The sequence below is a fragment of the Mus caroli genome, unplaced genomic scaffold (genome assembly GCF_978045245.1).
Source record: "Mus caroli unplaced genomic scaffold, Mus_caroli_1 scaffold_1, whole genome shotgun sequence".
NCBI lineage: Eukaryota > Metazoa > Chordata > Mammalia > Rodentia > Muridae > Mus > Mus caroli.
The window spans coordinates 128,508,502-128,532,631 of NW_028227256.1; the positions used below are offsets into that span (position 1 = coordinate 128,508,502).

The window sequence follows — 24,130 nt, forward strand, 5'->3', positions numbered from 1 at the left end:
GCAGTACATGACTGTAATCCCAGAGCTGGTAGGCAGAGAGACAGGAGGCTCCTGGGGCTCTCACTGACCAGAGAGCCCAGTCAATTGATGAACTCCAGATTCAGTGAGACTGGTCTCAAAAGAGTAAGGTAAGAAAGACAGTCAGCCTCTGGGCTCCTGATGAAGACGAGTAATGTATCCCACCACAGGAACACACACACACACAACACATGCACACACACACACAAATTCAAGAGCACCCATAACACACACTCACAATCTTTTTTTTTTTTTTTTCTTTTTGAGACAGGATTTCTCTATGTAGCCCCAAGTGTCCTCGAATATGCTATGTAAATGAACCTGGCCTTGAACTCACAGGGATCTACCTGTCTTTGCCTCCCAAGTGCTAGGATTAAAGCCATGCACTGCCAGGTCCAGCTCCTTAAGAACAAAACAACTTAGAGAAACTGAAAAGTCCCTGTTGTCCCTGTCAAACACACACACACACACCAAACACCACCAACAAAAAATAGCTCTCCTGAACAAACATAAAACAAAACCCAGTATTCACCTTTTTGGCTACATCTTTAAAAAAAAAATCATTTCCTTGAAAATATAACTTTAAAATCATTTTTAAAAAACATTGAACGAATTCTAGACAAAGTTGACACTGAATTCCTCTCCACTGGACCAGTTTCCCACAGCAAAATGACCAAAACTGAGAAATTAATACTGGGGTGCTATTTGCTTAAACAGGATCTTATTCTGAGTGCCCTTTCCACTGGCACCCCTTTCCATTTCAAGGTTCAATCCTATTCCATGAGTAAATGACAAATCTCTATCTTGTGCATGCTATTTTGTAACCAACTCTTCTCACTTGAGAACACATCACAAACATTTTCCCAATCACAGTTATCCAGTTTTTCCTCCCTTGGCTCAGATGGAGCTCAGGACTATGCTAAACACATCTTCTGTCACTGACCTATACCTCTGCTCCTTAGTGTTTTGAGATAAGATCTTACTATTGTAGCCCAGGCTAGCTCGAATGCAGGCTCCTCTTGCTTTTGCCTCTGGAATGCTGTGATTACAGTCACCCTTACCAGTCTGTCATCATTGTTATTGGTAGCAGAACATTTCATTGTGTGGACATGCCATAATCTGTAGAACCAGGGTCTTGTTATTCTATACTTTGTTTCTAGCCTTTTCCTACTATGAAGAATAATGAGACGAACTTAACTTGCATGCTTCTGAAACACACATCTCTGGCTATTTTGTTGTAAGAAAACTCCCAAGAACCCAAGGGGTCCATTCTTTCTTCCAATTTTCGAGCATGGATTTGACTGTGTTGCAGGTCCTTCTGATTCAAGAGACTGCTCACTCTCTCCCTAAGGCAGGCAGGAGAAGCGGCAAAGACACCGTGATATGACCATAGTCTTTGGATTATCCAGTTGGGGAGAAGAGAGAAGAACATCAAAGGAACTGTAGGTCCTTCCTGGCTTCTCAGCCTTCTCAGCAAACCCTACCACTCTCAGCTAGGTATCTCATCTTCCTAGAAAGGAGGCTGCTCGCTCTGAGCCCAAGGATAATGGGGAGAAGATGGGGAGGGGGTGGGGCAGAAGCTGCTAATGCATTTTGCCAGCATCTTTGGTTTCTCCAATATCCAGCCAGACTATTAGCAGTTCCCCAAGGATGGCCTTCCTCCTCACATCATCCCCCATTTCCTATAAATGGGAAGTGGCTAGGGAGTAGGGTTTTAGTATGTGTGTGCACATGTGAGCAATGGGGGAGGGAGAAGACAGGAAGGAAAGGGGTCATGATGGTTTTCCTATAGCTGACTTAGTGGAGAATTGAGAAGTTATTCACACAGGCCCCAGCGTGGTGGGGAGGAACACAGGTGTGATGAATTCCTCTGAGCTCTGAAGTTACAATCACAGCTAGATGACAGACTCCTTGTTTCTGCAGGAGACTGTGACTGGGGACTTGGGAGAAAGGAATTAAACTGAGAAATTACCTTGGTTTCTGTAAGGTCCGGATTGTCCTAAGCATTTAGAAACCATTCCTGGCATACTGGTTAACTAGTATCAATTTGACTGACACCTGCAGAAGGGGAAGGGATTTTAGAACAGGCCCCAGCAGTAAATGCTTGGGAAGAAAGTACCTTTGTTGGGAACAGCATTTCAGGCAATTGTTCAGATGGCAGGTTTCTAGGGGATGGTCTTGGATCTCTGGAGTCCTTCCCCCTCTTCACTGTGTCTTGCCACCCAGGAGAATACATACAGTCCTCTAGCAAGGCACGAGGAAAGGACAACTAAGAGGACACTCAGTCCTCTGAGGTGGGACAACACTCTTGCTCCCACTGCTCTCACAAGCCTGGAAAATACCACTGTCCACTCTCTAGGCTCTGTAATTTTCCACCTGACCTGGCATTCCCCATGACTCCTGCCCCTTTTTCCTGGGGCAAAGGGGACACTGGCTTCCTCGGAGTCACCAGAACTCCACCCTGGGCTCTCTACTGGCTACAGATAAGTATGTTAAAAATGTTGGAAAGCCAGGATCCCAGTTAGGATGAATGTTCATGTGCTCCCAGGGAGGCTATGCCCAGAAGGTTTTCAAGTAATGACTCGGAATGTAGACTCTTAACATTTTGTTCTCTGTTTCCCCCTGTACATATGCTCTCTTCCCCACTAGCCCATTTCTTGTTTTCCCTTTGACATCTCTCATTTTCTTCTGTCCTTATCCTCCTACCTGGGGGTGCCTTTGGGGAATAGCTGACTAGCTGCCTCGAATAGAACCCAGAAGATGGGAAGGACTTGCCCCCACGGTGCACAATAGTTAACACTTGGTTAACACTGCAATCCAGGCCGGGGCAGTGGTAGCACACGCCTTTAATCCCAGCACTTGGGAGGCAGACGCAGGCGGATTTCTGAGTTCGAGGCCAGCCTGGTCTACAAAGTGAGTTCCAGGACAGCCAGGGCTACACAGAGAAGCCCTGTCTCGAAAAACAAAAACAAAAAACAAACAAACAAAACACTGCAATCCAGCACCATAGCGGCCAGTTCCCATCTAAGGCCATCCAGGTTCTCCATGTCAAAAGCATCTCCTGGGATTCTGTAGTGCAGATGGTCCCAGGACCCTATGGATACCCGATCCACCTCAGGGTCTCAAGACAGCATGCTGTAGTATTTGTACATAAACCTGCACATATCTTCCTGTGGACTTCTTCTCACTGAGACATCACACATATTTGATACGATGTAAATGCTCATATATGTAAGCTCTGGCTATATCTATCTTGCTCAGAGAAAACGACAAAGGGAAAAATGTCTGTTTATATTCATACCGAGATGATGAAAACAATCCTTAGCCCAATATATAATATTCATCAACAACACATTTCCCTTTGATATTTTTATGATTACTTAGTCTCGTGCACCAAAAATATCTGCAGAAATGTCTAGCCTGTGGTATTGAGGTCAACAAGTCGCCTAAGTGAATTTCTCTCCACCTTTGACAAATCCATGGATGAAAGAGATACAATAAAGTCCCCACCCCCACCCCGGGGTTAGCCTACGATTGCAATGCTCTGCCTCCCACCTGCACCCGCTTCCTGCCAGTCCAGGCATTTTGGAAACGTTGACTGGGAACATTTTGGTGGCAATTTATCACCTCTCCTTCCTTATATGCAACCACAAGTAAAAGAAGAAAAAAGAAGTGGGAGTTTTGTCTTTGAGTTGCAGAAAGAGGCACTGAGTTAGCTTTCTGAGAGCAAGGAAAAGTAGCTCTCAGAATGTGACCGATCCTTTGAAGGCATGGTCCACTGCGGGTGGGTCGCAGCTGTGTCTGGACAGCAGGATGTCCAGAATGGCACGCGCGGGCAATGGTCGCAGACTGGCTTGAGGAGCAGAGGGGAGGTACCCCGTGGAGCTGGGTAGTTTTTACCTAAATGTTTTGGTGGCGAGCGGCAGAGGGGGCGGTGCACGGCCCTAGGTAATGACAGGGCAGTCTAGGAGCCACGCGGGGGCTGCCCGTCCGGTCGCGACCAGAAAGGAGACTGCTTTTCCACCTCCCGCTTTCTTCCCTTGGGGACCGGCCCCACCCCTCCATCCCCTCCCAGCACCCCCCCACCTCCGACCCGCCTTGCCCCGCCCCCCTCCTGGCAGCCCCAGCGCGCATGCTCTCTCCCCCCACTGAGTAACCTGGAGATTTAAAAGGCGCCCGCTGGCGCGCGTTGGGAAAGCAGGGGTCCGAGCTCGCACGCGCCAGCCCCAGGTGACAGCCGCGCGCCGGGCCAGGTAGGGGAGGGGCTGGTCCCGGCGGGAAAGGTGCGCGCGGGTGGCCGTGCTCGGCGGTGGCTTTCAGCACCCCGCGGGATGGGGCCGCTCCGTGGCGTCCCGGCCCTGCGCGAGCGGAGGCTCGCGGGGAGGGCGCGGCCCCTGGCGACCCGGTGCCTAGGGCGGGCGCCCGCTCCGGTCCGCGCTGAGTGCGCTTCCTCCCGGAGCGCTGTGCTGTGGTGCCCGCTGTCCCGGGCCGCGCGCGGAGGGCGGGATCGATCGGAGCCGCGGAGTCCCGGGCCAGGCCGACGGAAGGCCGGCCGCCCCTGCTGCAGCCTCCCGCCGCAGAGTTTTCTTTGGAAAGTTGCGTTTATTTCTTCCCTTGTCTGGGCTGCGCCCGAAAGGGGCAGATGAGTCACCGCGGCGCGCACGGTCCACACTTAGGGAAGCCCTGGGAGGTCCTTCAACCGGGAGCCTTGGTCTGAGACAGAAGGGGACCCAGCTCTCTTGACCCTAGAATTTGAACAAGGCTTTGGTGGAGTTGAGGCTGGGATAATGAGTGTAAGTGTACGTATGCGATCCTGCGCCTTCCTTCTCTGCCTCCGTTACCCACCTGCGAAGAGTAAAAGCAGCTCCGGCTGTGGCTGCTGTGTCCCGAGGCTCAGGTGGGGATGGGGAGTACTCTACAGAGCGAGAAAGCGCTCGGCGGGCGGCAGCACGCCCGGTGGAGAGACTCCAGGAGCTTTGCAGGCTCAGCTCTTCCTTAGTCTCCGCTCCCTGACAGGGAACCCTGTGACTGCTCTGTCCCTTGCCCTCCGACTCAGCCCCCTCCTTCATGACACACACTTGACTCGTCCAAGGCCACGGAGAACTCGGTGCTTCCTCTTTCCCTAGGAGTATGAATTGGAGGTAGGAAGAGTTTGGCCCGGTGGGTACCTGGTGAGAACTTGATGCTCAGCTGTGACAGACCCAATCCTAGTTGACTAAGTTGAATTTTGAATAGCCAAACTAGGGCTTCGCAGACGGGCACAGAGTAGATGCAGCTCAGAATGACTGGCTGGGCTTCTGGAAGCTTTTCTTAGGAGGGTGAAGTTGTTAAGGTTTCTAGCCTCTGTTTCCTACGCATGAAGCACAATCCCTTTCCCAGAGTTTGAAGCTTCGGTGTGGGCCCACGTGCCTAAGGCATGGAGAACCGGTTGACATATGGAGCTGGGAAGAGAAGGGCCCAGGAGCTAGATGCTGGACAGAAAGCTGAGGAACCACACAGAACACTGTGTCCCAGGGAGTAAGTGGGACGGGATCTGAACCCTCTGGCCTTTCTGTTGGATCCAGTTCATCCTCTCATTCCTCCCTTATCTCCCGCCTGCCCCAACTCCGGGGCTGGCCTGGAAGCAAGACTGTACTAAAACCAAAAGTGCCCAGAAAATGAAGCTTGACTCACTGGCTGAGTCTAAAGATAATAGTACAGCTGTGGACATGCAGGCCCCAGTTAGGGTCTTTGCCAAGAGAAGCTTTCCTATGCACTTTTGGAGTGGAGAGTGAAATCCCCACCCCCCACCCCACCCCCTCCCCCAATCCCTCTAACTCACTGAGTAACCCTAAAGGAACAGAGGAGGAACTTGACAAGGTCCTTGGGTAGTACATTATGCCCTGCAGGCTGCTGGTTTGTGAAAAGATGTGTACTGGTCCCAAGCTAGAACTGGGCCTAGGCAGAGCCCTGGAGAGAGAAAGGCAGAAAGGTAGAGAAGAATGGTCCAAGGTCAAGGAAGTAAGACTGATTTCTGGTGGTAACCTCTGGACGGAAACCTTGCAGCACTTCAGGGATGAGAATGCAGACTGCCCCAAAGCTGGCTTTTCTGCTGCCTGTTCTGCTCCGCGAGTCTCTTTAACTTTTCAACCTTGTTGCAAAGTGGGGACCATGATGATGACAATGATCATACCCTCGGCACAGCTTTGTGATTGAAGTTAATGATGGCAAATACAACCAGCACTAACAAACACACACACACACAGTCTAAAATTATAACTTCATTAAATAACACATGTAGAACTCAACTGCGTCTTTAGCCCAGTGTGGTGGCTTGCACCTGTAATCTCAGCACACTTGGGAGGCAGAAGCAAGAGGATTAGGAGTTCAAGGCCAGAGTTTTGACTACATAATGAGTTCCAGACCAGCCTGACTTATGTGAGACTCTGTCTAAAACAAACAACACAAAACAAAACAAAATCCCCTCAAAACAAAACCTATTTTGTTTTGTGTGAAATGTAGAAAATGCTCAATGAATGTTGGTTTTAACTATTATATTTATCACCTGTCATCTGGATGGATGGTCTGCAGATGGTTCAATACTCTAGGGGCCCTGCTTTCTGGTTTTCTTTTTTCTTTTCTTTTCTCTTTTTTTTGAGACAGTGTCTATGTAGCTGTCTTGACCTCGCTAGTGCTGGGATTATAGGTGTATGCCACCATGCTCAGCTTGAGCCCTGCTCTTTTCTTTCTTTTTTAAAGAGACTGTTCTAGGCTTACTTCTTTGAAGACAAGGTCTTGTGGGCTTTGAGAAGTTTAAGTAGCTAAGAGACTTGGTTCTAGCAAGTGGCTTGAATCCCATTTCCTCCAAAGTAAGTTATCAGTCTCCTGATTCTGCTTTGTCCTCTGTAAACCAAGCATTCTAGGACCTGTCTTCCAGGATTTGGGGATTAAGGAGCCGGCTACAGGTAAACCTCTGAGCAGAGCAGCTGGTTACTGCGAGCTTGATAAATGTCAGCTGCTGCTAGTTGGTGACAGGGGAGTCGATCACTGTGGATTAAGTTAGAAAATGGTTTCCTAGCCAGGCAGGGAACACCACCATATATAACATATGTAAGCCACCAGTAACACATTTGCAATTGAATTCTGGGTCCAGTGTGAAGAACAGACCAAGACAGGGTGGACATCTTGATCTCTTCCCCTCTCTCTACTTCCTGATGGGTTTTATGACTAGTGCAGAAACCGTTGCTTGCCTCCCTTCCAAGAGTATACTCACAGGCTGGGGGAGGGTATTGCGTGAGGCAAAGGAGGTGAATATTTGCCCTGAAAGGTTAAGAGCCTTCTATGTAGAAAGGTTACATGTTATTTTAGGAAGACTGTGGGGGGGGGGGTGCCCTGCAGTGAGGACTCTGCTCTGTCTTCTCTCTCCAGCCTTGGGGGGTAGGGGTGGGTGTGGGGTCTTTCATGCTACTCTTTGGTATCCACAAGGAAAACCTAGCCCAGCTTTCTAGGCATGTATTCTGTCACTGAGTTAGATTCTCAGCCTAACTTCCTTTGACAAGCCAGTGGCCCTGTTTGCTGTACAGTGCGTGTGGAGGCTGGACCAGTTGGTACCAGGCCCAGTGTCTCAAATGCTGGTGCCACTTGACTCACAGCGACAGAGCTGGAGTGCCCAGCTTTGTTTAGTGTTGAGTGTCCCTGCCTGGGGGCAGGGGCTAGGGACAGAACTCTATCAGTGTCCTGACCTGTGGCCAGAATTACCTGTTTAATCTCATTTTCTGCTATGAGGTCTGTGTTTCTCCCTCCCTCCTTGAATGGCAGGTGTGGGGAGCCTTTTTAATTCTAAGGTTGGAGATGTCCCCCTGTCTCTGCCAATGTCTGTAAAGTGGAGGTTCTATTCGTGGGAATTAGATGCAACATGTGTATGTCAGCCAAACTTGCATCAACCAGATAGATATTCAAAAGATGTTTGTTTTCCTTCCTTTAACTCTGGAAATCACTTTCTTGGGGGTGCTGGGACCAGCAAGCATGAAGAAGGTAGGAAGCAATTTCTATCTCAACTTCCACTGGTTATTAAACCCACGGCAGGCTAAATATCCAGCCAGATGGGATCCCTTCAGGACCAGCCAGCCCCTAACAGGAGTCCCTCTCCCCAGAGTGCTGTCAGCAACCCCCAAGTCTCTAATGACAAGCGTACATTGAGCTAGCAAATAGTGCCCGAGCTAGGAGCACTTAGTCACTGTAGGGATGCATCCATTGTAGATTCCCAGCTCCTGATGCTGGAGATCCGTGGACCCGGATACTGGAATGCACCTGGCTGACTACTGGATTCCCTGGTTCAATCAAAAGGTTTTTACATTTCCTGCTTCCTAGACCTCAAGGCCTGGGCTGTGCTGTGCTTCTGTCTTGTCTGGACCACACAGAAATGGTGTTATGGGAAAGGAGCAAACCAGAGACTGAAGACCAAATGCAGACTCTAGCTCTGCATCTTAGCATAGCAGAGAGTTTAGGAAAGAGAGAACATGACAACTTGGGGTTCAGGGGGTCCTGTAGGATTAGGTATGGGACTTGAGCTGCAGAGGGTTCAGGTGAAGGGCAGAGACTGTTCAGGAAGGGGAAGTAGCAGGAAGCAAAACCCAGCCAAGTGCCAGTAAATTCCTCTGTCCTGGGCCCAAGGAGGTGTGACCATCTAGGACACACAGATCTGCGAGCCGGATCTGAGATCAGAACCCAGTTGTGTGGCTTTGGTTCTCATGTTCTTTCCTGTATCCCTCACTGGAGAGGGGCCAGTAGGAGGGGTGAATGTGTTTGGAAATCCCACACTCTAGGGCCTGTGTGCTCTTTCTGCGTAGCACCTGCTTACCTTTCATGACTCAGCCATATGTCTACTTCCTCCAGGAAGCCTCAACTGTGCTGCCGCCGTGCCCCCTGCTTGCTGGGCGTCTTAGTGCTTGTACCACCTTACTGTACATGGCTTGCACTTTATTGTTATTTCTCTCTCCTGCCAAGCAGAACTGTCTGTAAGCAGCACTTTCATTGCTGGGGGGTGAGGGGGAATGGTAAACAGTTGTGGCTCAGTGAGTCCGGATGGGCATGTTTTGGGGGGCTCTTTGACATTTCTTTAGGGGTGCTTAGGTTGCATGCTGAGGTGGACTTCCTCGAAGGGTAGGTAGACTGGCTTGTCCATAGTCTCTTTTAGTGTCTCTCTCTCTCTTAAAGATTTATTTATCTAATGTATGTGAGTACACTGTTGCTCTCTTTAGACACAGCAGAAGAGGGCATCAAGTCCCATTACAGATGGTTGTGAGCCACCATATGGTTGCTGGGAATTGAACTCAGGACCTCTGGAAGAGCAGTCAGTAATCTTAACCGCTGAGCCATCTTTCCAGTCCAGCCCCCTTTTAATCTCTTCTTACCTTGTTCACCTGAGTGGTTGTTATTTCTGGGCTTGGGAGTCAAACCAAGGGCATTATGTAAGCTCTATGAAGTCTCTGCACTGGGTCCACAGCCTGCTTCGTTTTTGAGACAGGGTCTCACTATATAGCCCTCCCTGGCTGATTTAGAACTCACCATGAAGACTAGACAGGCCTCAAACTCACAGAGATCCACACGCCTCTGCTGGGACTAGAAATGTCCCACCAATACCTGGCTTTTTGTTTGTTTGTTTATCTCTTTTGAAGCAGGATCTTGCCGTGTAGTTCAGTCTGGTCATAAACCCGTAGTCCTCCTGCCTCAGCCTCCCTAATGCTAGGCTTTACAAGTATGTCCTACATCATTACAGATAGGCTGGTTACAGACCTGAGTATCTGGACAGATAGAAGCCAAAAGACCATCAGATTGGCGACCTTGGAGGCAGGCCAGCCACCCAGAGCTGGGACAGCACCTTGTTGGAACACTCTGCCCAGGGGCCTGCCCAGCTGTGCATTTGACCTAAATGCATGGCCCCTGGCCTCTGTCCTGTGTACCTCACCTCCAGAGAGAGGCCAGGCTAAGGGAGAGGACTCAGATTGGCTGTGTGCACCATGGGAAGAGCTGCCTAGGCTGGCCTGGCTGAGTGGCAGGTGTCAAATTCACAGAGAGAAAGGCTGTTGAAGTTCCACTTTGCAGAAGCTCTGGAAGGGTGTGAGGGAATTTCCTGGTGACCTAGAGACTGAGCCAAGACCCCCATTGCTTCCCGCATGTCCCTTCCTCCTCTAGGGAGGACTTCAGGCTTTTCTGGCACACGGCTTTTATTGTGGACCAAGAGGAGAAAGAATTTAGTTACTAATTTCTGCCAGGAACAGAGTCCAGCTCCAGGAAAGAGGAGAGATGGCAGGTCTGTCCCTGATGCCCTGCTTACTCAGCTGCGTTTCAGGTGACTTCTGACCTTGGCACAGTGCTGGTGTCTGCGCAGTGTGTGGACAGGTCTGATGGGGTAAGTGCTGCCCGGGAACTCTTCCCCACTGGATCTTCCTGACTCATTGGTGAAGACTGGCTGGCAAGCTCTTCCCTAACGCCCTGTGGCTTTGTCAGTGGGCACCTGTCCATGAGATCACCCTACCCAAGGCTCAGGACAGGTGCTGGATCACCTAACCGTACACTCTCGGTTTACAGATATGGAAACTGAGTCCTAGGGTGGTAACTTTCCTGTGTCACCTAGCTAGCTATCATGTGGCCAAAATAGGACTGCATCTTTCTGACACCCAGTTCCAAGTGTTTTTCAGAATGTTTGGAAGGTTGCAAATTTTTTCCTGGTTTTAGTTTTTCAAACTTGGAAGTGTTAAGTCCCTTGAAACTAACATTTCCTTCTTGTGAACTAAGAATATGAAATACTAACTCTGTATGGTAGACTTTTATTAAGAGGTCTACCAAGCACTGGGTAGTGGTGGTCCAAGCCTTTAATCCCAGGACTCCCAGGCAGAGGCATTTAGATCTCCTGAGTTCAAGGCCAGCCTGATCTACAGAGTGAGTTCCAGGACAGCCAGGGCTACCCACAGAAGTTTTGTATGGAAAAACCAAAAAGCAAACAAAACAAAGCTCCTGGCATGTATAAATACCCCCTGGGCGGTTGGTCGGGTCAGCTATTGGCCTTGTTGTCCCCGTGGGTGGAAGCATCTGTCAGGTAAGGGTGGGGTAGCCTTTCCTCTGCAGCAGATCTGGGGCACTGACCTCGCTCACCTGTTGGGGCCAGCACCTGGGAAGGCGTTTACATTCTTGGCATTCCTCTCCCCACGGGGGCTGCTGGGATCTGGTAAGAGGCCTTGCAGATGAAGCTAAGGAGAAAGTCAGAATTGATCTTTCCAACCACTCTGTTGGGACAGGAGAAGACCACACCCAGGTTCCCCCTACCAAAGGCCCTTCATATCCTTTTCCTCACATACTACATAGTTTCTAAGTTGTGGTTTGTCGGGTTTTATTTTTTATTGTGTTAAGGATGGGATTCCAGAGCGTTCTGCATGAGAGACAAGCACTTTACCACTGAGCCATACCTGCTGCTTAAAGTCGGTGGTATGTCGTGAGTTCCATCCGTGAAATGGGTGGGCAGTTGTACCCTTATCACCCAGTGGCTGGCAGAGTAACCGATTGGAAGGGGGCCTGGTATGCATGTAGCAGTCACCAGGCTAGCTGCAGTTTTAAATCGTAGATGTGGAAACTAAGGGTCAGTAGGTCAAGTTACAAACAGACTCAAACTGGCATCCAACCCAGGTCCATCCAGCTGACCCTAAAAGCTAGATCACTGTGGAACCTGCCAGGGTTCAGGATGGCCAGATTGAGTTTTCCAGCCCCAGGGGTAGAAGAGGGGTCCTGGTAGAAGACTAGTGCCTGTCCTGGTATGGAGAGCACACAGAGCGTGACCTTGGGTGGCAGCTGTTGTCAGCAATGAAGTCTGGTTGGGAGGCCCAGGTGCCTGGAAGCAAAATGCACGTGTGTGTTGCCTGTCGCCGGAGGAGACCAGGAGACCTCAAGGGTACTTCAGCGCAGCTTAGGCTGGCCAAGGTGAGGTTCAGGCCAGCCCGAGAGTCCCTGTCACTAGATTAGAGAGAGGAGGGGAGGGGAGATCATTGCTGGCTCCAGGGACTGCCTGTTGGCCCTTTCCCTCCCCCTCCCCCATCCTCCAGCATTTGTTTCCGTCCTGAGGCTGCCCAGGGCTCTTAGACACCGCAACAAAAGCAACTTTCCTTCAAGCCACTGCCACCTGTTGGGTTTTCACACATTTCGAGTGAGTGGGGGGAGGGAGCCGTTGCCCTTTTCCCAGTGTCTCTGGTGTGCCCCCGCTCCCCCCCACCCCGAGCTCCCCCTCCCCAGGCCTGGGATTCTCTTTGCTGCCCGGTTGTGACAGGGCTCCAGAGCAGGAGGAGGTGGGGGGCCGGCAGCAGCTGGAAGGGGAACTGAGTGGGAAGGGGCCAGAGCTGGCAGCAGGGGAGGGTTTGATAGATTACTCTGCAGGCCCAGAGGTTTCTCCCTAATCCCCCTTTGTGTCCCGGCCTGCAGCCCCTCACTCTCTCTGACAAGCTGCTAAGCAGAAGGCTTCCAGTCTGAGGGAAGAAAAGGCAGCTCAGCAGGGTGAACTCTAAATCCCTGGCCTCCCAGCCACGGGGGAGGCAGGAGCTAGGGAACCTGCCCTGGGGTGGGACTGGGTCTCCCTTCCCTCTGCCCAGCCTTGCTCTTTGTTAGGATTCCCTCCTAGTGGAGAGCTTGTGTTGTGAGGGGGTCCTGAGATGCCTGTGAGGTAGTGAGGTTTGTGTAGTTACTGTTGAGTTTTTCTCCAGCAGGACGGGATAAACAGAGGCCCTCCGTGTTTGGAAATAATTGGCCTCAGAAACCCAAAGGCTGCCTAGTGGGTTGAAAGGTATCAAAGCTTAGTGGTCCCGCACTGCATCTCCCCCTCTCCCAGAAGCCCAGGTAGAAATTTTCCAGAGTACCCGTGCAAGGTGTGCAACAAGAGAGGGTTGTAAAACAGCAAGCTCAATACCTCATAGGGACCGGTTTGGCTTTCGTCTGTTTTTTTCAGGTGTTCCCAAGTTTCCTTAAGATGCTACCATGAGGATCGAGCTGTACTTTGGTAGTTCAGCATGCCAGGTTTTATTAGGCAAGGCTCATGACAATGGTCTCCTGGGATTGAGGCAAAGGTATGGGCAGTAAGGGTGCCGCAACTGGGAAACACTTGCACCTCTGAGGGCCATCCTTTCTGCCGCTGGCCTAGAGGGTCAGCTCAGCTTGCAACAAAGCACTGACTCTAGGCCACTTTGGAGGAGCAGGGGTCCCCATACCCTTTCTCTCTAGCCTTGTCTGGAGTGGGCCAGGGAAGTTGAACTGTAGCGATCAACCTCTTTCTCTGGCCGTGCCTTGATGCGAGACGCACCCCCCTTACCAGGTTTCTCGCTCTGGGAAGGACAGTAGCTTGTAGTGAAGGATACGCCAAGTATGTTTTTAGCTTGCAGAGGAACCCAGCCTGTGAGAAAGCAGTTCTCTTTGTGAGTGTGAAGGGAGGAGGACACAGGGTCGCAGAGCCTGCGGGGTCAGGGTGGGGGCTGAGGCCGTTTGATGTGCCCGGGCGGGGTGTGGGGGACTCTGGCATGCATAAAGAGGCCATAGAATTGCTGTGTGACAGTGGTGGGGCGGGGCCTGTCCCCAGACTCTGCTGCTGCCTGTGGCCTCTTGTCAGCAGAGGGTATCTGCTCCCCCTGCTCCACCTCAGCCTTGTGGGGTGGCAGGAGCCCCTTTGAAAGCCCTCAAAGGCCTCTTTCTATGCCTTCTGATCCTCCCTCCCCTTACTGAGCTATGAAGGGCTTTGCTCACTGGGGTCACTTTCCTGTGCTGGCCTTCCACTCTGTCTTTTGAGTTTTGGACAAAGTTCAGGCCAAGTTTGTTCCTGTGACTATTTCACTTCCCTAGGCTGCCTGCTGGGGGTGGCCACGGAAGCATTCTGGGCCACTTGGATCTATCTGGTCCCCTCACCGGGGTTCTGGGTAGGCATCTCTTAAGTATGTTGGGAAGAAGATTTAAGCTTTCCCTTAAGCACCCCCCCTCTGCCGCATCTATCCGTTCATTCTTTGCGTACACATCTCATAGTCTTCCTAGTCTTGCTGGGTGGATGTCAAGAGTTGCCTGCCCTGAGGTTTGGTGTGTTTCATCCTAAGGTTCACAGAACTGTATTCGAGTCCAGGTTCACTGACACTCCTCGTCCTGTCTTTCCAGGCTTTAGTTCCGATCCCCGGAAGGATCTGAAAGGTCCACACAGTCTCTCTGGCCTTCTAGCTGGGCCGTGGAGACCCACAGAGGAGGGGAGAAGCTTGAAGCTTGAGAAGGACTTCCGTACTCGCAAGGCTGCTCATGCTTGTCCTTCCTCCCGTGACCTGGTCAGCCTTCCTCTGCCCTCCTCTTCCTGTCCTCCCTCTCCCTGCTCCCTCCTCTCCAGGTGAGCAGTCTGAGGCTGGCTCGCTGGTTGATCTTCTGTTTGCCAGACCAAGTGCTCCAGAAGTAATGGGGGAAGAGAATCATCGGAAAGTCTCCGAGGCTAGAAGGTCACAGGGAGAGTTAGTCCCTGTCGCCTTGCCAGTGTTCATTAACTCCAAGAGGATGGGGGAGTCCAGACTGGAAGGGACCACTGTGATCTGTCTCTCTTTAACTTTGATGAGAGAGCACACTCCAACACGGCTGCCAGAATAGCCCTGGGCTTCTGTCTTGTTATCCAGAGCAAAGGGCCCTGTGGGTAATTCTGTCAGCTGGAGTCAGTGCGGGTGTGTGTGTGTGTCTGCAATAGGGTTGGCATAGTTGGAGGGAGCAGGGGGGCAGTTGAAGAGAGTGGGACATTGAAGACAAGAAAGAAGGGGGACAATGTTCTTTGGGGAGGGGGGTTAGAATTCCTTGTGTAATTCTGGTCTCAGAAAAGCTGGGCTCTCAGGAGTATCTGCATCTCCAGAGCAGAGTGGATACGAAAAGAGGGAGGGCAGGCTCAGCAACTTGAAATATAGGCATCTGGGACCTGCCTACCTTCTGCCTCACTCGTATCTATGAGTTGTGTGTGCCCCTGGTCCAGACCCCAGATACCAGGTAGAACATCTCTATGGATGGAGAGAAGCACTGTAGCTCAGAAGCTGCCTGGGTTGTAAGAGGATGGGGATGGAATATTTGTGTTCCTGTTGTCCTGTGAGCTCCCCATTCCTCCTCACAAAAGTGCTGGAGGACTGGGGCAGAGATGCCTGCAGGGAGGGAAGGCAGGTGAGGTGACCGGACTAGTGAAGAACAGTGAAGAACGCAGGACTTACAGAATGAGGGCAGGTTTCTGGGTGAGGTTGGGTCTGGCAAAGTCTCTATTTGCTCAAGGAGGAACTGGTCCCTTAAACCCAGTGCAGGTGAGAGCCCAGTTCCTCCCAGACTGAGGGTGGAGAGTAGAGTGGCTACAAGTCTGTCACCCCAGAGCCTGCCCCTCTAGGCTGGGAAGCTTTCCCTCTGGATCACTAGAAAAAGGGGAGGAGCCAAGTTGAACCCAGAGTAGCCCAGCTAAAACTGAGGTCTGTCTGGTGCCTCCACCTCAGGACAGGTCAGTATTTTATCTTCCTTTTTATGACACCCTTTTTATAAGCCTCACCCTTTTAGCAAAGTGTAGGAACTTTGGAGAGGGGGCTCTCTGGTGCCCAGGTTTATCTCCCTTATTTCCTAGTCTTTCAGCAGCAGAGCCTCAGAGAGTCAATATGGTTGTGAGCCAGCAGCATGTGGTTGCTGGGATTTGAACTCAGGACCTAAGGAAGAACAGCCAGTGCTCTTAACTGTTGAGCCATCTCTCCAGCCCCAGAGGGCCAATATGGAATGGACAGGTCTCACTCAGGTTGGTCCACAGTGCCTGGTCTCTCTGAGGCTCAGCTTAGTACCTGTGACATGCTTTTGTGACACGCAGGGTGCCGGGACCCCTTAGGCTCTGGTGTTAGTGGAGAAGATAAAAGTGCCTTTTATCAGGAGCTAGTGAAGCTAGCAAAGGAGATGTCTGGAGGGAGCTGCAGCCTCCTCAGCCTCCCTTTTATGAGTAGCCACTCCTCAGCAACCTCATAGGGTTGATTGGGGAGGAGTGGGAAGGTGCCCCTGTGGGGTGTAGTGACAAATTTTGTCTCCTGGTTTTTCGTTTTGGGTAAATGCAGGTTATCAGGCTCTTGGCTTTTCTCACTAGGCCCTGCCCTCAGTCCCCCAGTCTCTTAGTACACTTTGATGCTGATTTGAAATGTGTGTGTGTGTGTGTGTGTGTGTGTTTGTAGTGGTGCAGGATTAAACCCAAGGCTTTACATATGGTAGGCAGCCCTGTCTTTAATCTAGGGGGCTCACTGTGTAGTCCAGGCTGGCCCTGAACCAATGACCCTCCTGCCTCAGTATTACAAGTGCTGGAATTTCGGGGCCACCCCCACCAGGTCCCTACTTTTACCATTTGCATAGTAGGCAGCAGCGGTGCCATCTCCAGGAGGCAAGTCCTGGAGGTTACTTAGCCAGCAGATCCAATGACTGGCGAGACTATGCTGGGTGGACTTGTTTGTGTGTGTGTGTGTGGGGGGGGGGGCAGAGGTCACCTAGGAAGTGACGGCATCCCACTAGCTTAGGGCTCGTTGGCATCCTCTCAGATGCCACCAATTAATATCTAACTGTTGAGATCTTGGGTCATGTCCCGCGTGAGGCTAGGGTTGAGGAGTGGCCCCAGTGGTTGTGTGTGTGTGTGTGTGTGGGGGGGGATTGGACGATCTTCCTGCCTCCCGTGAACTTGAGGGAAAACTCAAGGGAGAGTTTCTTGCTTGGGTTTAGGCTTCACCAAGAGGAACTCTGTGTCAGTGACAGGTTGAACCCCCCACTTAGGGAACTGTACCCTGTCTTCTTCCCTCTTGTCTCTGTCCTGGAGTGTGGGATTACTGTGTGACATGGCTCAGGGCCAGGAAGCAGAGAATAGGAAGTACCCCTTTGTTTTCCTTTTTGAAATGTTCTGTGCACATGTTTATGTATGGGCTTTATGTGTTTGTTAATGTGAGCGGAGGCCAGAGGTCAACTCATGGATGTCTTCCTTGAGTCTGTCACTGAGCCTGGAGCTCACCAATTGGCTAGACTGGCTGGCCCAGGAGTTACAGTCATCTGCCAGGCTCCACTGGCACTGGGTTAAGACAAGTGCAGCCACAGTGGCTTTTTCATGGGGCTGGGGGTCAGATCCTTACGGGTTTTTTTGTATCAGGCACTTTGTCAACTGAGCCACCTCTGCCCCTGACTGGAAATGTTTGTGTGTGTCTGTGTTTATGTTTGTATGTAATGACTCTATATGTTCAGTTCATGGGTGTATATATATCTGCGTGTGCAGAGGCTGGAGATTGGTAATCAGATGGCCTCTTCAATGCTTCTCCACCTCATTTTCTGAGACTGGATCTTCTGCTGAAGCTGGACTTTACTGAATCCGCTGGCTATCCCTGACATCCTTGTGTTTCCAACTTCCAGCTTGGGAGTTCGAGGATTACATGAATTACCTTTGCCCAGCTAAATCCAGCTAAATTCCAGCTGGGAATCCAAACTCATAGCCTCATGTTTGAACACCCACTGAGCCACCATCTCTCAGCCCCAGAACTGTCACTTTTAACAAGAATGGAGTAGCTCAGCTTGGGAAGTTGGAGAACAAAGCAAATGAATTGGGGCCTGGTAGAGGGTGTCCCAGGCCACTGTCCCAGCCAGTCTTGAGTTCCCCCAAAAGGGGTAGTTGTAGAGATGTTTAAGATGAGAGTAAATGACATCTGCTTGGCCTTGGGGTATGCAAATCCTGGAGATCTGGTGCCCAGGATGCGACATTTCATGTGACTGTGACTCTCCTGCCCTTCTAGGATCCCACCGATGAGGTGTGTCTCCATCAAGCAAGGCACTAGATGGTGACGTGTTTAGCGTGGGATCAGATGCCGAATTGTCACTAAAGGGCTGGCAGAAATGGAAACCTGGCTGCACCCTAGGAGGTTAGTGCTAGTGAGGAGGAGAAGCCACGGCAGGGCTGATTCAAAGCAGTTGTGGAGTATGTGAGTGGCCCCTGGAGCCCTACCTGCCCTGTCCATCATGATCCAGAGGCTATGGGCCAGCCGTCTGCTACGGCACCGGAAAGCTCAACTCCTGCTGGTCAACCTGCTCACCTTTGGCCTGGAGGTGTGCCTGGCTGCCGGCATTACCTATGTGCCACCCCTTCTGCTGGAAGTCGGGGTAGAGGAGAAATTCATGACCATGGTGTTGGGTGAGTCACTTCATCTTCCTTTCTTCCAGCTCTGGTGCCTGGGGCTGGGTTGTAGGCAGCATTTCTCTTGCCCAGGGAGTGGCTCAGAGGGCAGTGTGTGTGTGTGTGGTGGTGGTGGGGCATTAGCAGTTCTCATTTATACCCCATAGCCCTTGAGGACAATCCACTCTACACACATGGAAAGAGATGGTTTGGAAAGGCTAGGTTTTTCTTGTTTAACTCAGCTGCTATATCTGCAGATCAGTAGAACTGGGACTTCACCATGATCTCCTGGGCAAGGTTCTTTTTCCTGGGCATAGGACAGGTGGTGTGGGTTTCTGATACTATGAACAAACTCGTCAAGAGCACAAGAGGTCAGTGGCTACTCTGAGGATTTCCTCTGTGGTTTCCCTCTTTCAGGAAAAGGATGCGTTTTGAGGATGTAGGCTCTGGGGTCTGGCTGCCTGCAGAAATCCTGCTTCTAACCTGCAGCAGACTCAAGTCTTTGCATAAATATTGCTTCTCAGGTGCAGCATGGCTCTGCCGTTCCCTCCTCCGAAAACAAGGTGTTTATAACACCCACACTGAGAGGAGCAGAGTCTTTGTGAATGCTGTATGGGGGCTTGCCTCTTGTCCCTCTGTCCCAGCCACTGATCTGTGCTGTTTGTCCTTGCAGGCATTGGTCCAGTGTTAGGCCTGGTTTCTGTTCCACTCCTAGGCTCAGCCAGTGACCAGTGGCGTGGGCGCTATGGCCGCCGGAGACCCTTTATCTGGGCTCTGTCCCTGGGTGTCCTGCTAAGCCTCTTTCTCATCCCGAGGGCTGGCTGGCTGGCAGGGCTGCTGTGCCCAGACACCAGGCCCCTGGAGTTGGCCCTGCTGATCTTGGGAGTGGGGCTGCTGGACTTTTGTGGCCAGGTGTGCTTCACTCCATTGGAGGCCTTACTCTCCGACCTCTTCCGGGACCCAGACCACTGTCGCCAAGCCTTCTCTGTCTACGCCTTCATGATCAGCCTTGGGGGCTGCCTGGGCTACCTCTTACCTGCCATTGACTGGGACACCAGCGCTCTGGCCCCCTACCTGGGTACTCAGGAAGAATGCCTCTTCGGCCTCCTCACCTTCATTTTCCTCATCTGCATGGCAGCCACTCTGTTTGTGACAGAGGAGGCAGTACTGGGCCCGCCCGAGCCGGCAGAAGGGTTGTTGGTCTCTGCCGTGTCACGCCGATGCTGCCCATGCCACGTTGGCCTGGCTTTCCGGAATCTGGGTGCCCTGTTTCCCCGGCTGCAGCAGCTGTGCTGCCGCATGCCTCGCACCCTACGCCGGCTCTTTGTGGCTGAGCTGTGCAGCTGGATGGCACTTATGACTTTTACACTGTTCTACACGGACTTCGTGGGAGAGGGGCTGTACCAGGGTGTACCCAGAGCCGAGCCAGGCACCGAAGCCCGGAGACACTATGATGAAGGTGAGTCTTTAGCACCAGTGGAAGCTGCTGTTGGCGGCTGCCCTGCAGAGGACAGGCCAGGGTTGGGAGATGCTCACGGCCTGGGCCTTGGCTGGTGACTCTACCCTGGGTCCCAGCTCCCCGTCAGTAAAAGAAAAAGGATCTATCTATATGCAGTGGCTCATGAACACAGCTGCTGCTGTCTTGGTTGACTCAGTAGGGCTTCTAGGTCTATGTGGCTCCAGTTCCATTGGGCCCTGTGCTCCCTGCTTGCTTTCCAGTAACTAACCATGCCTTCTAGTTCAGCATTCCACAGAACTGTCTTAGAGCCAGTGTGGGGCCCGTTTTGTGATCCCCCCCTCCCTTACATACCTTATACTTCTTCCCTAGAACATCTTCCTCTGCCCTTTGTCAACAGCCCTGGTCACATTCACTAATTACAATTTAGATGCTGTTGTCCTTGCGGGAGGGTCCCAGGGAGCAGATGCCCATGGCTACTAGTCTCTAGCTCCCCCCAGATTGTGTAGGGTTCTTACCCCACTTCTTCCTTACCCCCAGGCATTCGAATGGGCAGCCTGGGGCTCTTCCTGCAGTGTGCCATCTCCCTGGTCTTCTCCCTGGTCATGGACAGGCTGGTACAGAAGTTCGGCACACGGTCAGTCTATCTGGCCAGTGTGATGACCTTTCCTGTGGCTGCCGCTGCCACCTGCCTGTCCCACAGCGTGGTGGTCGTGACAGCCTCAGCTGCCCTCACCGGGTTCACCTTCTCGGCCTTGCAGATCCTGCCTTACACGCTCGCCTCCCTCTACCACCGTGAGAAGCAGGTACTCCCATTGGCTAGTACAGGGTGGGGGCGGCCTGAGATTGTGGCGTCTGACAAGTGATATTGGAAAAGACTTGGATTTCTCTGACCAGAGAGGATAGCTGGGGCCAGAGGCTACAGCCGCTGAAGAAGGGTAGATTCTAGGAATGACTTCCTGGCTTTAGAACTAGAAAGCACTTGAGTAGATGATTGCAGGAAGTGCTGAGTCTCTCACTAGGAATCTTGAACAATAAGCATACAACGGAAGTCCTTTATTCTGGGCTGTATTATTATATCCAGAGGTAGTGTGTGGGTCCCTGGTGTGTGGATGTGGCAGGTGGCAGTGGGCATGGCCTGGCCTTAGCTAATCTTTGCAGAGAGGCAATGTGATCGATCTGTATCTTGCTTGCTGCAAGATGGCGGAGGCTTCTTTTTTCCTGCCCCTCTTTCTAGTTTACCTTCTAATCCTCTGTCTCTCTGTCCCCCACCCACCCCCTCCTCTCCCTGCTTTCCTCCTTTGCATCCGTCCTTTTCCTCAATCCCTTCAGTGCATATCTGAGCCTGACATACTAACTTCGTTTACCTGAGGTTAATAAACTGGGGAGGAGGAGGAGAGGGCGGGGCGCTGGCACCTTCATCAATCTACACTAACCAGTTCCTGCAGAAAGCCCTCTTCCTTGGCAGGCTTCCTGACTTAGACAGCGTGCTCACCCTGTCTCCAGCACTGCCCTCCCTGGATTCAGAACTCCATCAGAAGAAGCACAAGTTGGTGTAGCTTAGGGAAGAGACCACAGGCCTTCCCCTTCTAGAGTTTTCAGAGTTAGGAAAGACCTGGCCCTGGCCCTGGCCCTGGCCCTGGCCCTGGCCCTGGCCCTGGCCCTGGCCCACAGCTTGTTCAGCAGTAATTTGCAGGGGTGTGGTGGGGGGTGGGCTGGTAATGGGAACCTGGTCCTTCCTGTTGAGTCTTATGGAGCTCTGGGCTGGGGCTTTAAAAGCTGCTGTCCAAAGATGAGGACCTGTGGTTATACTAGGAGTAGCCTTCCTCTCTGTACTGAGGAACATGTCTGTCCTGGGGACCTCTCTAGTAGCCAGCCTTAGTGGTCTTTCCTTGGATGGCAGGCAGGAATAAAAGGGTGTATAGCAGTAGCTGGGGACAGGCTTGGTCCTGCATACTGTCCAACTGCCACTTCCGGAGTTATGGGATGAGCTGATGAGTTGTGGGTTTCTCTGGCACTGCCTGGGAGCTCCCAGCTCTCTGTTGCAACCAGCCCCATCAGCCTTCTGTGTTAGACACCGCCTGGCACTGGGACCAGTATGGGGTAAAACCTTGTCTTGTTATTCAGTAGGAAGCCCCAGGCCATTGGGGCTTAGGGTTGGTGGAGGGGGGTGGTGACCCTACAGACGTGTGTTCTCTAGTCCCTGGCAGCCTACAGGAAGAAACTGAAAAATGTCAGGGTCAGGCAGCTGGGCTGTGGAGGTCAGCAAAAAAAAAAAAAAAAAAAAAAAAATCTCCCTGCTGCCTCTCCCTTTTGTAGGCCCAATTACTGGGCTCTCCCTGGCCAAAGGCAAAGGCCAAGGCAGTGACCTCGTGCCGGACAGTTATCTCTAGCAGGCCTGGATCCTAGAGGGGCAGGACAGTAAAGAATTCCCTATGGCCCAGTGGAAGGAAGAGTCTGCAGGGGGTTGAGGTAGTCCCTGTGGAACTTGGGACCTTGAAAGCACCTCCTTTTTTTGTTTGTTTGTTTTTGTTTCCCCCTCTGTTCTTCTGTCTCTATTCTGTCTCATTTTCCTATCTTTTCTAGAGGGCTCTGCACTTTTCTCAATCTGTGGATCTGAGTAGACTGACTCCTTGTGTATTCTAAGAAAAGCTAGAATAGACTTCAGGCTGTTTCCCCAACCATGTTAAGGGGGTGGGGGGTGGGGGTGGAGGGTCTGCTTGGAATCCACATCAAGTAGCACCTCCTTAGGTTTTGGATTTTTTTTTTCCCCCTGAAAGCCAGTTTCCTGGTTTGCTATAGCCCCTGATTAGAGGCAGTGAGGGCCTGTTGTCATATACGGGAATCCCCGCACCTGAATACACACCTGTCTTTGTTTCCTTTTTATCCCCACCCTCAGGTGTTCCTGCCCAAATACAGAGGGGACGCTGGAGGTAGCAGCAGTGAGGACAGCCAGACAACCAGCTTCTTGCCAGGCCCTAAGCCAGGAGCTCCCTTCCCCAATGGACACATGGGCTCTGGCAGCAGCGGCATCCTGGTCCCTCCACCTGCACTCTGTGGGGCCTCTGCCTGCGATGTCTCCATGCGAGTGGTGGTGGGTGAGCCACCTGAGGCCAGGGTTGTTACGGGACGGGGCATTTGCCTGGACTTGGCCATCCTAGACAGTGCCTTTCTGCTGTCCCAGGTGGCTCCGTCCCTGTTCATGGGCTCCATTGTCCAGCTGAGCCACTCTGTCACTGCCTATATGGTATCAGCTGCAGGCTTGGGTCTGGTCGCCATTTACTTTGCTACACAGGTAGTGTTTGACAAGAACGACTTGGCCAAATACTCAGTGTAGAATTCTGTAAGGCATCAAAGAGAGGGTCTGCCTCATGGGTTCTCAGCCCTTAGAGGGCTGCAGAGCTGGCCTCTCCAGGTCTTTGTCGCTTAAGTGGCTCTCTGCTGCCACCCTAAGGCAGTGAGGTGTATAGTTGCACAGATAAGAGCCAGAGCTTTCGGGGCTCTGGCTTCAGAGTATGGCTGGCCTACTGGCAGCTTCTCCAATGGATGTCAGCCTGAAGTTCTGCAGGGATGCAAATGTGGTCTGTCCAGGTGCTGTATCAAGGCTCCAGGTCAACAGTTAACCTCCTGCTTAAGTCACCAAAGGGAGGATTTGGGGGACCTGAACAAACTTCCCTCCAAGTCCCTTGACCAGATTCTGCCACTGTTGCTCTTGCATGGGAGTTTCTTGTAGGAAGCTCTCCTCCACAGGGTTTGGCAGGGTGGAAGTTGGAAGGAGGAACCCTAGCAGGCAAGATGAAACCCCGTGATCTACAGCACTGCCTTTCTGCTGAGTCTCCCACCCCCCACTTGTTTCAGGAAATGGCTCAGCTTGTTGGCTACAGAGACGCAGGCCTTTAAATATTTAATTTATTTATTTAACAAATGAGAAGAAAATTCATTCCTAGCCTTTTTATGTTGTGCCTAGGAGTTGAGTAGAGTGGGATCCCCCAAAACTGGGTCCCCTAAAATAGCTGGTCACTGTGCTAGATATTGCCAGACTCCTCTTCTTGGGTGATAGATAGGGTCCCCCAAACTGCTCAGCCCAGTACCTCGGGCAATCTGTTCATCCTAATTGAGAGCCATAAGATGTTCCTGCTCAAGGATTGGGACCCAAGGTCTCCTCAGCATACCAAATCCCAATTCTCTCTTGACCCAGTTTGGTTCCCTGATTGCCCACTTCTCCCTATGGGAAAGGACTGTGAAGAGATTGCCCTTACAAGTCTGTCCCCTGGCTCCAGGACCTCTCTATGGGGCTTTCTGAATCCTAAGCACAAATGTGGTTCCGTAGGCTTCTGCCCATCTCAGCCTCTGGGGCATATCTGTCACAGCCTGGGGAATTTCACACAAACTCAGGAGTACTCCCTGCCAGAGCCAGTGAGCTCATCACGTCTAGGGGGATTTCAGTGCTGATTGCAATAATGTTATCTATGTCTTATTTATTTAGC

General features: G+C 51.7%; 1 protein-coding gene across 8 annotated transcripts in view; it reads left to right on the plus strand.

The window, feature by feature from the left end:
* Positions 1 to 4,182: 4,182 nt before the first annotated feature.
* Slc45a3 (solute carrier family 45 member 3) overlaps positions 4,183 to 24,130 on the plus strand; it is a 20,034-nt gene continuing 86 nt past the window's right edge. Inside the window, exons 1-7 of one of the 8 annotated variants that reach the window (XM_029479035.2) lie at positions 9,866 to 11,970; positions 12,986 to 13,103; positions 14,173 to 14,333; positions 17,811 to 18,205; positions 18,861 to 19,646; positions 20,184 to 20,449; positions 22,543 to 24,130. The exon at positions 22,543 to 24,130 is cut by the window's right edge and continues 86 nt beyond it. In XM_029479035.2, the coding sequence (XP_029334895.1) occupies positions 18,034 to 18,205; positions 18,861 to 19,646; positions 20,184 to 20,449; positions 22,543 to 22,980 (1,662 nt within the window). In that variant the 5' untranslated portion in view covers positions 9,866 to 11,970; positions 12,986 to 13,103; positions 14,173 to 14,333; positions 17,811 to 18,033 and the 3' untranslated portion in view covers positions 22,981 to 24,130. The other 7 variants (XM_085840917.1, XM_021170001.3, XM_029479043.2 and 4 more) reach the window with 7 other exon arrangements.